The sequence below is a fragment of the Triturus cristatus genome, chromosome 2_1 (assembly GCF_964204655.1).
Source record: "Triturus cristatus chromosome 2_1, aTriCri1.1, whole genome shotgun sequence".
Classification (NCBI taxonomy): domain Eukaryota; kingdom Metazoa; phylum Chordata; class Amphibia; order Caudata; family Salamandridae; genus Triturus; species Triturus cristatus.
In genome coordinates this window covers 680242480-680259122 of record NC_140581.1, presented here as the reverse complement: position 1 = coordinate 680259122, position 16643 = coordinate 680242480, and the positions used below count along the sequence as shown (strand labels likewise).

Below are 16643 nucleotides of genomic sequence, written 5' to 3'. Positions count from 1 at the left end.
AGGAAAAAGGCAAAAGATGTAGCCTAATAAAGCAGACAGGGCTGAAATCCTACAAGGTAGAACTGTAGACTGCTGAAGAAAACTGCACAGGCAAGATATGTAAAAGCCAAGAAGGTCTAGGAAAATTGTTGAACACTGCCCCTACCTGGAGCATCATGCCTGCATCTTCTCTTCATGTGCAATGTGGAACAATGTCTAAATATACCAAACAAACTGCCCCATATTCACCTAATGTTCCACCACTACTGGAATACCCACCACAACAGGGCTAATTACAAGACAAAGGATTTTACAATGGACACAATAGGGGGTGACAACGGTAGGAACCTGGTTTATAGATGGCGTATTAGCTGACCACGACAATTTCATCCACAATCAGGGAGATCCCCACACACTATTTATGTTACACGCTACCATAGTTCATTGTGTTAAGAAACACTGGTCCCGAATGGGAATGAACCCTCCACACACGGACAGGTGCATGCAGTATACTTGATGGGAGAGGGACGTCATCTAATCCGCTGACTGTACAGAGGCGCTAGAACGCACGTTGGGGCCTCTCTGGTGCCATTACGGGAAAAATGGGTGAGGCATCTCGGTAGAGACATAACAGAGTGGGCGTATTCTCTTGAATTCCCCCAAAAAGTGTCCCGAAATGCTAAATTCAAGTATATTCAATACATGATCTTACATAGGGCAAACCTTACCTCGTCTCAACTGTATATACCCAGATGCAAACGTCTTCTTCCCTAGATGTACGACGATGGATGCTGATATACTCCACATGTTATGGGAATGTCCACGTTTGAGGGGATTCTGGTCAATGATCGCGGGAATAATTCAGGACACGACAGGCACCTCAGTCTGAGATACAGCAGATCGCTGTCTATTAGGGATACACCCCGCCCGAAAATTCAGAGAATACAGTATAAATTTGCAGATATGGCGCTCCTCATAGTGAAACGTGCCAGTTTAATGCGGTGGAAATTAGCTTCTTCCCCTCCAACACACACGGCACACAGATGGTCCGGTGGGGCAAAAAAGTACCATCATCAGAAGAGAGGAATTACGTGGGGTACGCAAAATTCCCACTTCCAAGGAGTGGGACCAGATGTTGGAAACACTGAAGGCTAAGGATCTAGCGGAACCCTCTGGGCCCTAGTGAGTGTCGACCCCTCCTCCACAAGTCACTGAGGCCATGTAGCACCATCCCCCTATATAACACTCTAAATACTAAACTGCTTAATAAGTACATTAGTTAAGACGGGACAACCCAGATAGAATCTGTACAACTGCACTCTAAGATGACGAGCAAGGGAGTGAGCCAGTTAGGGGGATGTGGAGTGGGATAATGGGGAGTTGGGGAAGGTTATCGTGTTCCAGGCTGGACTGCTTTATTACAGGGTCATCAAAGATGTGTAAAGGCACATTTATAAGAATGGAAATACTTTTACATGCAAATGTTGATCGATTATAGCAAATATAATGGGAAAATGTGTATGATAATGAACATATTATTAGTCGACAAACAGTGTAATACGAGATGACCTCTGAAATGTAAAACGATGCCACAATCGATTGGATTGCTTACATCAACAAAATCAATAAACTATGTTTTTTTTAAAAAAAGAGGAACAATGTCTATTCAAATGTAGGGAATAGCTCATGGAATAAGACCCACTTCTGCAAGAATGTTAACCCTTTGGCCATGTTCTGAGACACTTGATGTGGAGGGTTTATTACAGGAAGCAATTGCAGTGCTATAAGCATTGTTGTAGTGGATGTTCATGAAGAATTGGAGGCACAAGTGTGAACCATAAACGGCCAGAGGGCCCTTCACCCATTTTTGCTCCTCTCCAAAAGCTGTGCAATGATGACTGAAAGTTGGGATAGCTTGCAAAATTTGAGCAATTGGTCAATTTGGATGCTGAAACACCGCTCGAAGTTGAGCAGGTTGCTGGTGAGACTCTCAAAGGAGATCGCAGCTTTTAAAGTAGATGAGAGGATATCAAATGTGCACCACTGAATGTGTTAAGGTGGAGCATTATCTGCGCTTTTTTCCCAAAAGACCCTGCTTATATCCAAGGTCAACTTCCTCTCTTCGAAGGACGTGTTGAACTCATCAATGATGTAAGAATCAGGAAGACAATTGACACAAACTGTACTTGTCCTTTTAGGATTTTCACCACCATGTAAGGGCAGTTTACCTAAAAGAGTTGACTAGGTTCAAAAGAGACAGTCACTTTAGGAGAAATGATTTAAAAAAGCATCTCCTATCTTCAGAGCAATGATAGAATATAATGTCCACAGATGTTATGTGACAGAGAAACTGGATTTCTTGAATGAAAATACGCAGAAAGAACAGAAACTACAACAAAGTCTGCAGTGCATTCTGAGACAGTACAGCCATTGGACAGGCACGCGTCAACAAGCCCATATGTGAAGGTATGAGCCTAGGGGCCCACGCCCCACCTTTTTCTTTTGTAGTAGGGTTCTGCATTTATCAATGAAATGTACTTTCTAGTGAGTGATTTGATGGTAGTTGGCTTTATTTAAATGATTGAAAAATGTGCCTCCTGTAGAAATGTTTTCTTTGAAGAGATATAATCAGTTATTCAGATTTTCTAACTTCAAAAAACATTATGTGAGGCTGAGCACAGACTAAGATGGTACTGAAATCAAAGAAAATTATTTGATGGAGAAGCACCTTGCACTCTTAATTAATGTGTTCTCCATGAATATGCACTTAAAGAACTAGTTACATACCTTCTGTAACACTTTCTGGTGGATATTCTGACCGAGGATTCCTCACCTTGTGAATACCCCCAAGTACACTGGGTCTGGAAATCTCTCAGCATTGCTCCAGTGCGCCAGCAGGTGGCCTTGTGCTGCTCTTCATAGACTTTGTATTGCCCCTGAAGTGACACCGGAGCCACATATATACACCACCACTGGGCGCTGGTGTCAGTTTCTCTTGACTCAGCCCATGCTGTCTGACATAAAGCTTACTAACTGATCAGATGTGACAGTGCAGATCTCTAAATCAGGATCTTTTTATGTCAGTCATAAGCTTTTATTCGATATGCAAGATATCTTGTAAGCACATAAGAAATACAATTATTACAATAAGCACATAAAAACACAAGCTACAAGAAGCCAGTAGGAAATTCATAAAAAGATAAAAGGACATAAATTGCCCGTTAATAAATTAGCTAAAAAGAGAATTAAACAGCTACTGACAATCTCTTACAACGAATAAGCCAAGACCACTTTAAAAATTTTGCAATTCCACACACTAAGGGGGGGGGGGAAGTGTCCGTAGTTAGGATACGTAGGGCTTCAAGGTAGCTGCGTGTGCCCATATTGCGACAAAGGGGTTTCAACCAGACACTCCTAGGCCTTGCATAATCAGGGCAAACAAACAAGACATGTACAATGGTCTCGGCCTTGCTTCGGCAACACGCACAGTTGGGAGAAATACGGGCCACAGGTGACCAACTTGATACCAGTGCGCCTAGGGGGAGGCATCCAACTCTAAATTTGAAGTAAAGGGCTCGATCAAAAGGGAGAGTTATCAAGTCCAGGTAGGGTTCAAAAGCCACAGTGTCTTTAATTTGCAAAAAGGCGACAGTCGACTTGCAATGATTAGAGTTAGTAATTAAACGCTCCGCACACCAGTTCCAATAAAGCGCCTTAACAACTTCTTTTGGAGGGGCTGAACGTGATGACCAACAGCTTTCTAGACCGATATTCTCCAAAAGCTTTTTAGTATCTCTTAGCCACTTTATCTTGGCCCAACCCCCCAAGCTCATTATTTCCCCCAGGGCATCAGCATAAGATTTTAGTTCTTCACCCCTCCAGATTCGTGTCCATAACAAAAGATGGTGAAAAAAAGAGTGCATTCCACAGAACAGGAGGGTGGGAGGGTCGTGAGGAATCAAAAGTTACATAGAGTATACACCAGAAAGAGCGTTACCCAAGTGAAGTAACTTGTTCTTATGATACTTCTCACCGGCGATTCCTCACCTTGTGAATAGATACCAAACCAGCACATCCCTAGATGGTGGGTCTGTGAACTCACTTAAACCAGAAATCCCTACAGGACTGAACAGGCATCGTGCTCTTTTGCCGAACCTGGCTATCAAGACAGTGGTTCTTCGTCAGCATATGGACTGATACCAACGTTGCGGACTGGCAGATATCAAGAATAGCCACTTGGCATGCCAAAGCAGTGGCAGCAGACTTTCCTCTGGTCAAAAGAGTCTCACTTTCTGATGCATCTGTCACCAATGACAGCTCTGAGTGGGGTAGGGTCTGCACTGATCCAATTGGGGTTGAGCAGCCACCACTGCATATCTTTTGTGGTCTCCACTGAAATCTGGATGTATCCCACAGGTTCCCAGGTGCGAAGTACACTGAGATTTCAGAGCCCACATGTGCCATCTGGTGCAGTTGAAAAACAGAATGCCAGAGGTCAAGACGTCTCAGAGCCACTCTCACCGCGAATAAGGACTGACACTGAAATATCAGGATTGTAGTAGTTCTTTTTAAATGTATAACTACTGAGTGAAATTTATTAAAAAAATTAATGATTATAACTATTCACAGAGTCGTAACCGATGAATTAATGATGTGGCGTTTAAAATGAATTTACTAAGTTGCCTAAAATTTAATTAATTCCGTATAGTAGTAATGACATTTTTGCGCGAGACACCATTTACTAATAAGGATACAGTTTCTGGCATTCTGCTCATCATGCTCTTACTCATTCCCCCGCCTCCCAACCGGTGTCCTGCTGTAAACCATTTTTTCTTGTTTCTGTGGAGCACAAAGTGAATGATGTCACAGATTAAAGATAAACAACTGTGTTGAGAAGTATGTAATGTGAATGAAGTTTCCATCGTGTACCCAAGTATCATGTTCAAGGTCTTCCATTGGAAGTTCTGTTGTAGGCATGCTAACTATTTGAGCCATTGTTTAAGAAATGTTTAATTTTGTGTAAAATATCTCCAGAGAGCAGTTGCTGAGGGAGTAGTTGGAAGATTTCTTTTATGTTAAGAAATGGGTGAGTACTAAAGATTAAAAAATATTATGCTTCTGATTTCCCTTTCTGAATTTGCAAAATCTATTATGGGCGTGTGTGAAATTGTGAATTTGAACTTTAGAACCTGGTTTTGATTTTCCTTCTTTTTTTTTTTTCTTTTTTTTTTTTTTAAGTGTTGCCTCATCTGTTGCTGGGGAGATTTTTCATTTGTTTCCTGAGACAATGTCCACTTTGTCTTAGATTTTTCTTATGGGACTCTATGAGTGACTCTTGAGGTGTTTATCTAGACTAGACTAGACTAATCGGAGCTAAGTTAAATGACGTTGTATTTCTGTTTTATTCTACTTAAGTATATATTTTTCTAATGAGGAGTGTAGTCTCTAACCTCTAGGTCTATTAGAGATTTTGGAGTCAAACTGATTTATTAAAATTTGGGATGTTTGAAATATTGGGGTTCAGGTGATTAATGGGGTTTGGCTCCCACAGGATGATAGCCTGAATGTCCTGGAATCGTTGAGCAGGAGGGAAGGCTCCAAACAGGATGGCTCTGATGGACGGGATCTTCTGTGAAGGAGTCAGATGTGGCTTCAGCATGCTGAGCAAGAACCCTAAAGATATTAAGAGGTCTACAGTCGTCTGGAGGTGGTCTACAACTGACTGTGGCGAGCCTGCCTTTGAACAGGCAGTCATTAAGGTTGGGAAGACTGGAATCCCCAACTTCCGCAGGAGTGCTGGAACCACTAACGTCACTATTGTGAAACATCCAAGGTGAATTGGTGAGGCCAAGGGAAAACACAGAGAATTTAAATGCCCTGGGCTCACCTTGATCAGTAGATCACGCCGGTGGAACTGCAGGATGGAAAAGTGAAAACAGGCATTCTGCACGTCTAGTGCAACCATCCAGTGTTTTGAATGTAGAGCAGATACAAATTAGGTCAATGTGAGGATTCTGAATTTGTATTTTTTCAGGAAGAAATGGTGTGTGAAGATCTAAAATAGGGAAAAGGACTCCATCCTTCAGCAACAGGAAATAACAGGACTATCAGTCAGTTCCTCTTTTGGATGCTGGGACCTTCTCTATGGCACCTAAGTCCAAAAGAGCCTTGAGCACCTTCATCAAAACGGACCTCCGACAGCTGCTCTGAAGTAGGTGGAATATATGGGGGACCTGAAAGGAATGCTAAGGCATATCCATGCCGGACTATCTGAAGCACCCATCTATCGGATGTTATGCTCCGTACCCCGTGGAGGTAATAGCTTACCCTGCCTCCAACCGGGTAGTCATGTGCCGCAAAGAGCAATCTAAAGTGGCTTGGTGGCGGTGGCCGGAGGAGCGGGGGAATGAGCAGTGGACATTGACACTGATCCCAAACTCCAGTCTCAAAAAGTCAACGGGGTAGCTGATGTGGAGATGGACCTTGGAGTTATGCGTGTGCCAAGCCCCTTTTGAAGTCTCAAAAAGGGCAAGACCGTAGGGGATGCTATTGCGTGCACGCAAAAAAGGCAGAGTGTGCTGTGGTTCTGCTTTCCTTGAAGGGCTCCACTGCAGAGTCTGCCTCATCTCCAGAGAGACTGATACAATCAAATCGAAATGACATGCCCGTTAGTTATGCCTGAACTGCACAGAGAAACCCATGGACCTCACTCAGGCATGCTGCCAAAACTCCACACTGGTACAGACTGCCATGTCCAAGGAGTCAGTGGTGTCCAGCCCAGAGAAAATTAGGTACTTTGACGCATCATCCCCATCTTAAACAACCTGCATCAAGTTGGCGCTGTATTATTCGGGTAACTGATGACAAGATCTCGATGACCATGTCCCATAAAGCATTCGCACATCATCCCAGTAGGCAACTGGCATTTACTGAGAAAAGAGTGAAGCCAGCTGAAATAATCTCTTCCCAAATACCTCCATGCATTTTGATTCCCTATTGAGAGGAGTAATAGGAAATGATTTAGGTTTCAGTCTACTTGTGGACACCTGAACCACTAAGCTTTCAAGCATAAGGTGCTGGATGAGGAAAGGGGGAGGTCACCATGAGCAGGTCTATGTCTTCTGGTGACTTGCCTATTTATTGATGAGCAACAGCAGATTTGGCCCAAGTAGCCTATCAGGGTTTCTGCCCGTGTTGAACAAAAACAATTGAGAACAGTAAAGTTTAAGCAAAATGCTTTCGTCAAATGTCCCAGTGCAGAGCAGGAGAGCTCGAGGGAGAGGAATGGAAGAAAATCTTGAGTTGAACGTCCACAGCAGCAAGGATGTATGGCATAAATATTAGCTTGTAATATTAAATCAAATAGCACCTTTCAGAGGTTAGTGATTGTATCAAAAGCTTGCATTAAAAGGCTGCACAATAAAGAGGCCTTCATAGCAATGGCTGGACACATCAGCCACACTTTATTTGCTTTAAAGACGACATCTTTGATGTCACATAAGTGCCTACAAAATTTTAAATGTCCCAAAACTAAATGGAATAAAAAACAAATTAAATGTAAATTATGTTCTGGACAAATGTTACATATTTACCAGAAGGGAAAACCAGCTATCAACAAGGCTTTAGCAGCTAACTGGACGAATTACAATCATAAGGGAGACGGTAGTATAAACAATAAAGTATTTTTTTTAAAAAGCTCTGCCTCGTAAATGTTAACAGGGTGATTCCCATTTAAAAATCTCAGAAAAATTACTAAAGAGTTCAAAAACAATCTTTTGATACCTTCATGTTAGAAGCTTCCGATTCCAATATTGTAAGATGAGTTGAGTTGTCCTCTAGTTCCTGTCGTAGATTTGTGTTCTCCATTTTCAGTGCCTCAACTTGCTTTAACAACTGGTCATATGACGCTGCAGCCATGCTCGATTACTCTGGGACCTTAAAAAAGATTATAACTTATTACAAGAGATTCAGAATTTGATCAAAGCAATAGTTTAAAGCAAGTAAACCACCAGTGTGAAACACTTCACGCTTGCACTGAGAAAGTTATATTTCACTAGCCTATATACATTCAAAAGTGTTTGTTGCTCGGAAAAAAGAAAACACACAACTCAACATAAAGTTCTGTATGGTCAGAGAGTAAAATGAAAATCCAACATTATGCAGACATAGCGTGGTCTAATCTTAAAAACAACTGAGTTTTTAATAGGCACGGGCAGCTGGGTTATTAAAACTCCAGTGAAGATCATTTTGCCAGACACTAAGACAGGATCTCTCCTCAAGATTTTGACGGAGGTCTAATTTTCACGCTCACAAGCTTTTAATTCAAAAACTTGTAAAGGAACACAGAGGAGGCCATTAATGAATCAACTCTTGTTTTACCAAAATTATCTTTTAATGAGGAGCAATACAGACTTTTGAAGTCTGCATGGCTCCAGAATTAGATTGCTACCGTGATTGATAAGGACTTTACTCTTAAGAGAGCACTGGAGAACTACGCATAAGCGGGGTGTGGACACTGTTGTATCTAGTGTACATCAAGTGGTGTTTCACATATTTGCAGATTTTTTTAAAATTTACATTAGACAATCATGTAACTATACATATTTACCAAGCCAAGCCAAAGTATGCTTTATTCGAATATTATTCATAAAAGCAAAAAACATTTTACAATAACAATTTCATACATGGTTAAAAAGGAATTAAATTAAGATCAATAGATACAAAGCATACACATATCTTATACATGACCCTATAACATGTTTTTCTTAGGCAGTAAGGAGTTAAAAAGTATTTTAAAAAACATAAAACATAAAACAAAGGAGAGAATAATCAAAAGACTAGCAGTCTCTCCTAAAACATGAGAGTAGTCAAACGACTAGCAATCTCTGTCTGATTGCCCACGCCCAGCCTAAATATTTTGCAGTGGCTACTGTAATCCATGGCAAAGCATTAGTACGTATTATACGCAGGGCCACGATGCCACTGGTTGTTCCTAGATTTTTACACATCGGAGACAACCAGTTACGCCTTGGGACCGCATAAAACTTGCAGACAAATAAAAAGTGTCCAATGGTTTCCTTGTCTGTGCCACATACAGGACATCCATCACACGAACCCCCTTCCCACTTAGATGTCAAAGATTTGAGGGGAAGAGCACCTACTCTCAGTTGGAAAAGGAGCTTTCTTTCCAAGGGTCTTGTTATGATATCCCAATATGGTTCCAGACAAGGATACATCTTAACCTCCATAAAGTCTGCAGTCATGGAACCAGCACTCAAGCTGTTCCAGTTCCGTCTAGCAACCGACTCCCAATAAATGTTCTTTAAGGTGCTTTTAGATGGAAAACTGGCTCTCGCCGGGTCGTCCCAAAGTGATCGCAAACCAAGTTTAAACAGAGATGTCCTAAGTGCCTTTAACCATTCTATTTTGAGGAAAGCATCAGACCTTATGATATCTAAAAAACCATCTACATAGTGAGAAAGGACAGGAGTTGTCCATATCCTGCGCCAATACAAAATAGGGCGCAGTTGTACCAAATCTGAGATTGCTTTTCTGCCCAGGTCGTATTTAAGGCGCAGCAATGGGGTACTTTTAGGAAGACCTGTTATTGCCCTTAAAAATTTATTTTCTGAGGATTGAAGAGCAACAACCTTCTCAAAGCCCCAGAGCTCAGCGCCATACAAGGCGGAGCCTAGAGCTTTGGCTTCATACACCTGTAGAACCGGTTTTATAGGTTTGGTCAATGATTTTCTATGCTCTGAGGAAATAGCGCCTGCCAGTTGCCTATGCCTAAGTGTAGCAATATCAGTGTGATGCCGCCAGTTCTGCTCGCTAGATATATGCATGCCCAGGTACATGAAGGTGTTCACTACTTCTAGCGGGCGATCATTCAGAATAATTTTTGATTTAAAGCTACAGTGAGGGTTGAATATCATTAGCTTTGTTTTGGCAGTGTTAATTTCTAATCCATACTCCCTACAGAATTGGTCAAAAATAGATAAGACACGCTGGAGTCCACTGGGGGTTTTAGATAGGATGAGCGTGTCATCAGCAAACATTAAAATAGGGATTTTAATCCCAGCTAAAAAAGGAGCGTCCACTTGAGCAGAGGTCATGCGGGCAACAACATCATTAATATATAGGGTGAAAAGAACAGGAGCCATCGAGCATCCCTGCCGCACTCCCCTTTCAACAGGGAAGTCCGTGGTTACCGAACCGAGTCCTCCCCACTGGATTCTGGCATAGTTAGATTCATGCAACCTCATAATCAAAGACAGTAAATCGCTTGGAAGACCCTGCTTGTTTAGAACCATCCAAAGCTTGGAACGGGGAACAAGGTCGAAAGTGGCCCGTAGATCGACAAAGGCCGCATACAAGCTACCTTTGCCCAGCATCACCGTCTTCCATTATATTAGGGTAAAGCGGAATGCCTGGTCCACCGTACTTGTGGACCGTCGAAAGCCAGCCTGGAATGGTGAGAGAGCATTGGTCTCATCCACCCATTCCAGGAGCCTATTGACGATCACACGTCCCACGACCTTTTGAATGGTATCAATAAGACTTATTGGCCTATAGTTGCCTGGCAGGGATCGATCGCCTTTCTTGAAAATAGGAATAATAACTGCACCCTGCCAGGATTTTGGGACCGCAGCACCCATAGCAATAGCATTAATAAGGAGATGAATATACTGGCACCAGCGGTCCTTATCATTTACAAAAAAATCGGCTGGTACACCATCAAGACTAGGCGCACGACCACAGGCAACCGTGTTCAGGGCCGACATGATTTCATCTATGCCGAAGAGATTCACTTTGGGAAGGTCTAACCTAAACTCCTGGGCCATGCTATCATTGATTGGGGCAGCATACTGATTTTTAAATTTTTTTATCCATTCTTCTTCAGGCACATTGTTATTTGGGGACCCAGGAGAACCAGTTTTACCCCATCTAACAATATGCCAAAATAACCGGGAGTCCCTACTATCGCTGGCTGCCTTTAGCTCAGACCAGTGATGTTCATCCCAATCTTTTTTAGCCTTAGATATACTTATTTTATAATTCTTCCTAGCGGCTTGAATTAGAATAGATTGCCCCCCCTTGATTGCTTCACCCAGGGTTAATCGTGATTTTCTGCATTGTGCGTTATACCAATTGGCTGGCTTAGGAGCTCTATTATCTTTGTTTTTTACAGGTTTGAAGAAATGCTCCTTGATTTTACAAAAGAGAGAATTATGTAATCCTTCAACCTCACCTAAGCCAGTTCCAAGTGAATTAAGGAGCTTCATATCCAATATTGCAGTGTCCACCCGAGAATTAATCTCGGCAATGACCTGGTGGTTAATAGCTACCTTTTCCCACCTTAATCTCCGCATGTCATTTGTGGGGACGACCCGGGGAGGAACAGTCACAGAGAGGCAAGACGATAAAGTGGTATGGAGCCACCATTTATGAGTAACACACAAAGGATTGTGATCACTCTCAATCCTCTTTACAACCTCCATGTCACAGATCAAAGGCCATAGTTTCAGACTACATATCACATAATCAATTCTAGTGTTATGCCGGCCATTGTCGAATGTGCTTGACCCATTCCTGTCACCATTGGTCCTACCATTTAGAGCTCTGAGGCCCTTTTCGTAGCATAAAGTGTTTAGGGCTATAATATCTGCCGTCCATCGCAAGACCGGTGGGAGCTCTAATTTAGGAACACCCCATTGTCGATCCTCCTCGTCATCAAATAAGTCATCATTGTTCAATAGGGGTTCGAATGTTCTATTAAAGTCACCCGCAATGATGATATTATTGTTTGGAGAATTAGTATCGAGTAGACTACTTAAAGCACCTAAAATATCAGACCTTCTCCCCTTATTACTCCGGACATAAACATTGTAAATATCCAATACACCTGATTTGTCTGATACCAGTCTGATCAATTGAATATCTTGGTTCTTAGTGTCAATAACTTTAATAACCAGCCTAAGACACTGTCGAACCCATATTGTTAATCCTCCCATGGGTCTGCCCCTAGTGCCCTTAGAAGCCGGCACAGAGTAGTTCAAAAATCCCTGAACAAAGCAAGGTTCGCATGACCAAGTCTCCTGAAAAATACAAAGGTCATGATTGTTAACAAAACCAATCCAATCTGCTGATTCCAGTTTGGAATTCAGGCCAGCAATGTTCCAGGACAATAAACTCCCCCTGGTTCCCTGTACATTATTAGGGCGGGAAGCGGTTAATAGAGGATCATAGGTTTGTTTAGGACAAGTATCTATAATTACTTCCTTTTCATGATTTACTGTCATTTTGCTAAGAGGAAAAGGATCAAACAGTGACTCAGCAGAGCACGCTGACATGACCTGAACATTATCAGGTCAATCTACCTCTTCAAGATTGGCTAACACCTCAAAACGATTTCTCATCGGGATCGGTACATTTGGTTGAACACTTATTGAGGTCCCAGGGTTGGAGGTAGAAGCTAGCCTGGGTCTAGGAAAGAAATAAGTTAGTTCCCAGGTACTGATGGCGGACCTCCTAGAATCAATATGCCAGTTTAAGATGTAATTGACAGCCCTGGGGTCCCTAAAATTAACCAAAATAATATCTCCAATTATGTTTTTCGGTGTATTGCCCAACCATGGTAAGCGCCTGACATGTAAAATTTCTCCATTGATGTACGAGGGAAGGGGGCGATTTTGACCTAACCAATGAATAACCTTATTTTTTAATTGAGAATAACCCTCTATAACCTCGCCTTTCAAAATAGGGACACCAGCAAGCACCACTACGAGAGGGACAGCTTCTGGTGGAATGTTGACAGAAAGAGATTCGTGCAACTTAGCCATTGGAGCCGAACATCGACTCTTTCTGTCAGAATTGACAACCCCAGGTAGTGGAGTAATCCCTCCCCGACTTAAGATGTCATTTTTTAGCTGGGTTGGCATAGAAATAGTGGTTCTTCCTGCGCAGTTATTCGTTGGATTAATCACACTACTCCCACCCTGTCTTGCTGTCTGTTGTAAAGGTAGAGTAGGAAATGGTACCGTAGGAACAGGCACAGTGGAAAACTGCACTGTTGACTTTGCAGGACTCGGGGATATGACTCTTTTGCTACCCATTAGAGATTCTACTTTCGTCAGCCTTTTTTCGATGATTTTTAGGCTGACAATGGGTAGTAGATGGGTTTTAAACAGTTTATCTATATTGCCCATTAATTCCGCTATTGTAGTATCATTTATAGAGCAGGATACTGAGGTACCAGGAAGAGGCATGTCATTGGAATCATGAATGGGACCAGTGCCAGTATGAGCCAAATTGGGTTTATTACAGGATTTATAATTCCCTTTATTTTTGCGAACTTCTAGATCCAACTTTCTCCTTTTCTTAGGTAACGGGACTGCTAATTTAGGTGCCCCTGGGGAAATGGTAATTTGAGACGGAGGTGCCACTGTTTGTAAGTCATTCAATACAGCTGGTTGACAGGTTACCTCAACAGGACAAGATATAATGGTAGAGGACAGGTCTTTACATGGTTCATACATGGTTAAATTACCAGGGGGTGGTGACATAACGATAGTGTCCAAACAGGATATAGTGTCATGGTAAGAAAGGGCACTTTTATCGGATAAAATAACTTCATGGGGCACGTTTGGAGTTTGAGACATGTTTTTTATATGCTCTATGGAGCTACGACGTCTCGCCCTTAGTTCGGCTAGAGTAGTTTCTTTATCAGCCCCAGAATTAACTTTCCAAACATAACCATCAAGAGTACCCTTGTTAGGATTACTAGTCATGGTGATATGACTAATAATACACAACCCCCCTGGGGTACAAATCTAACAGTGCTCAGCCACAACAGTAAAATGACAAAGCACAACAACACGAAGCCTACTTGAACCAATGCAGCCACAGGTAGTAGCTACCACACACACACAACAATACCGCCAAGAGTCCAGAGTCAAGAGGGTAGGCCCAGCCCGGCCTCCTTCGGCTCCTGAGTGCTACAGAGGGCCCACCCTTTGCCCGGGCTTAGCCCGGCGCCCGCCCGCGCGCGTCCCGCGACGCGGAGGGAGTGCCGATGTTAAATGCGCCTCCGGGCGCGTAGGTACATTAGACAATCATGTAACTATACATATTTACAACGAACAGGGGAAAATCATCTGACTTGCCTATAATCACACATTTGTATTATGTACAGATGCCAAGAATAGAACTCAGATTTCCACAATGCAAGGTTTGTAACATGGCTAGCTACTGAGGGGTCATAAACATCTGTATAATGAGATGCATACACTATATATGGCTAAATCAGAACACTGTGGGATAATCTCTCCCTATCCAGTTACACTTACTTACATAGAAAAATACTAGTGAACAACTTAATACCTGTGCATTTGAAGTGGCAAACAAAAAATGCTGCTCAACCCACGCACTAAACCTAGGCCTGGACATAAAAAGAAGATATCTTAACCCTACTGATGGAAAAACACTATGAAGGAAAACAAACTAAAGGAAATAATTATGAATGTATTATTGTAATATAACTATATGATGGGGTTAGAGGTTAGCCAGACAACAAAATGGCTGCTTCTTACACAAGCTCTGGTACAGGTTCAACCTTTGATGCTTGCTTGCTCGCTCATCTGACCCACAGTTAGCTCTGGAACCTGTGTCTGGGCTGATAAGAGATTTCATGGGACTGCTGGTGTTCCCTTTCACTCAACACTACAACTATGCATAAAGTAGATGTATAGCATGGATCCTAGACGTCGCTTGTCAGCAGCCTATCGGGGTGGTGATAGTTTTCACCTGCAGATAGTGGTAAAGTCAAAACTATGTGCATCTAATTTTTTCACATCGTATAGAATAATTTGGTGAGTGACAGATCTCACTCTTTGTAACTTGCTAGAGACTACCCAAGCTTGGTCCTGCTCTTTCTTTGCAAGCTACCATGGAACTGTAAGCAGATGTATAAAAAGCTTTAGATTTATGATTCTGCCACCTAAGGATTTAGACTGGAGGTGGTAATCTGACTGCTCAAGACGATCGGGCCAGGAAGAGCCACTGAAATTTGGGTAAAACAGAACAAGAACCTTACTAAAACATGAAGATATTCTGTACAAAGAAACTCGGACAACATGTGAACGAGTTAAATGATCATGTAAATCCGCACAGCATCTCTATTAAAACCACTCTAGTTCCAGACAAAAGACTACTTTAAAGATATGATGTACTGGAAAAAATGAGTACATTAGAACACTATGCAGATGCACTATTACAGACTAATGGGGTAACTCAGAAAGCGTCAAGAGGACCTGGATGCAATGTGGTAAGAACAATTGGTGGGGTGTGGCTTGGCAATCCAAGATGGCGGTCGCACTCGGAGAGTGCTCCGGACCCCTCTACAATCCAATGCCATCCTGATCCTCTAATGCCCAGTACTCAGCAGGGACGCCATTGATGCCAAGGTGCCCGTAGCTGTGGCGATGTTAATCTTCAAGAAAAGAGCCCAGGTGGACGGTGAGGGGGCCGCTGGAGAACACCGACGGAGCAGCGAGGCCAAATAAAATGGCGCCTAATTAACCCATGCCCGAAGGACTAGCCGTGAGACAACTGAGACTATCCCTAGATTTGTGCTGCCGGAATTGCCCTGAACAACTGAAGTTTCGATCCGGTGCATGCCGCTGAGGCCCCAGTGACGTGGTGGCGCCCTAAGGCTCCGGGCGACGATCCACAGGCCCGGCGCAGGCAGGACATCTGCCACAAGAACACTAGGGGGACGGGGCCACTCATCGAGCTCGGGGTACAGCAAGGCTTCCTATGGCGAAGTGGGAATGTGCTCGGCCCGGGACGTCCTGCGGGGGCCTGGTGGCGATCGCGAGCCAGAGAAGTAATCCTGGACCTGCCGCTTGTGATCCTCGAGGTGGACCGCTGTCTGGGGCCCTGGGGGAGAGATAAGGAGCCATCTGGAGCGGGCACGGCCACTGTTGAGGGTGCTAAGAGGGTCGGACAGGGCCTTGCAGCAGAAAAGGAGCTAGTGTGCTACGCCCTGGGGTGGCCGAAATGCAAGTGTGAGCTGCACCTGCTGACCAGCTGCGGACAGCTGGAGGATCGCTCAGCCTGTGACTGGTGGGACGCCTCGTGGGCCTGGGGGTGTGAGGGCTTGTGGCCTGAGATGACCACCCCCCACATCCCCCGGGCGGTCGGCGGCAGCCTTCTGGTGGAAGCTCCAACCCCAGATCCGGCCCTAAAGACACTATTGCTCCCCCGCTTACAGCCAGCACATTGAGCCTCTGGGCGGCACAGAGGGGACCCTGCAGGACTTTGAAGCAGCTGCCTCATTCCTCTGGGGCCCTACACTAGTGAAGGTGGGGGGCTGGTGGCCAGGGGAGGGTGTCAGAGGGCCCGCCACTCCACCAAGCCTAATTTATCCACTCCAGAATACAGAACAGAGGTAGACTGATCTTCAAAAGGCAAACCTGCATGCTCGCCTGACTAGGATGCTTGCCCCCGCCTTTGAACACGATCAGCCGGGTGGACCCATTGCGGATTCTCCGGAATTAATACATAGTCTTCTTTGGGGACCAATACTCCGTTTGCCGTCTGATGTGCAGTAGTGATGGGAAAAGAGACATCAGAACCCAGCCAGAAGAAGGCCTGGCTGCAAC

The 16643-nt window shown here is 43.7% G+C and overlaps 1 protein-coding gene across 12 annotated transcripts in view; it reads right to left on the bottom strand.

The window, feature by feature from the left end:
- The window catches only part of APC (APC regulator of Wnt signaling pathway), an 858190-nt gene that overhangs the window by 428858 nt on the left and 412689 nt on the right, over positions 1-16643 (bottom strand). For all 12 annotated transcript variants that reach the window (XM_085632601.1, XM_085632600.1, XM_085632606.1 and 9 more), the window contains one exon: positions 7762-7914. In XM_085632601.1, the coding sequence (XP_085488727.1) occupies positions 7762-7896 (135 nt within the window). In that variant the 5' untranslated portion in view covers positions 7897-7914. The remainder of the gene's footprint in view (positions 1-7761; positions 7915-16643) is intronic.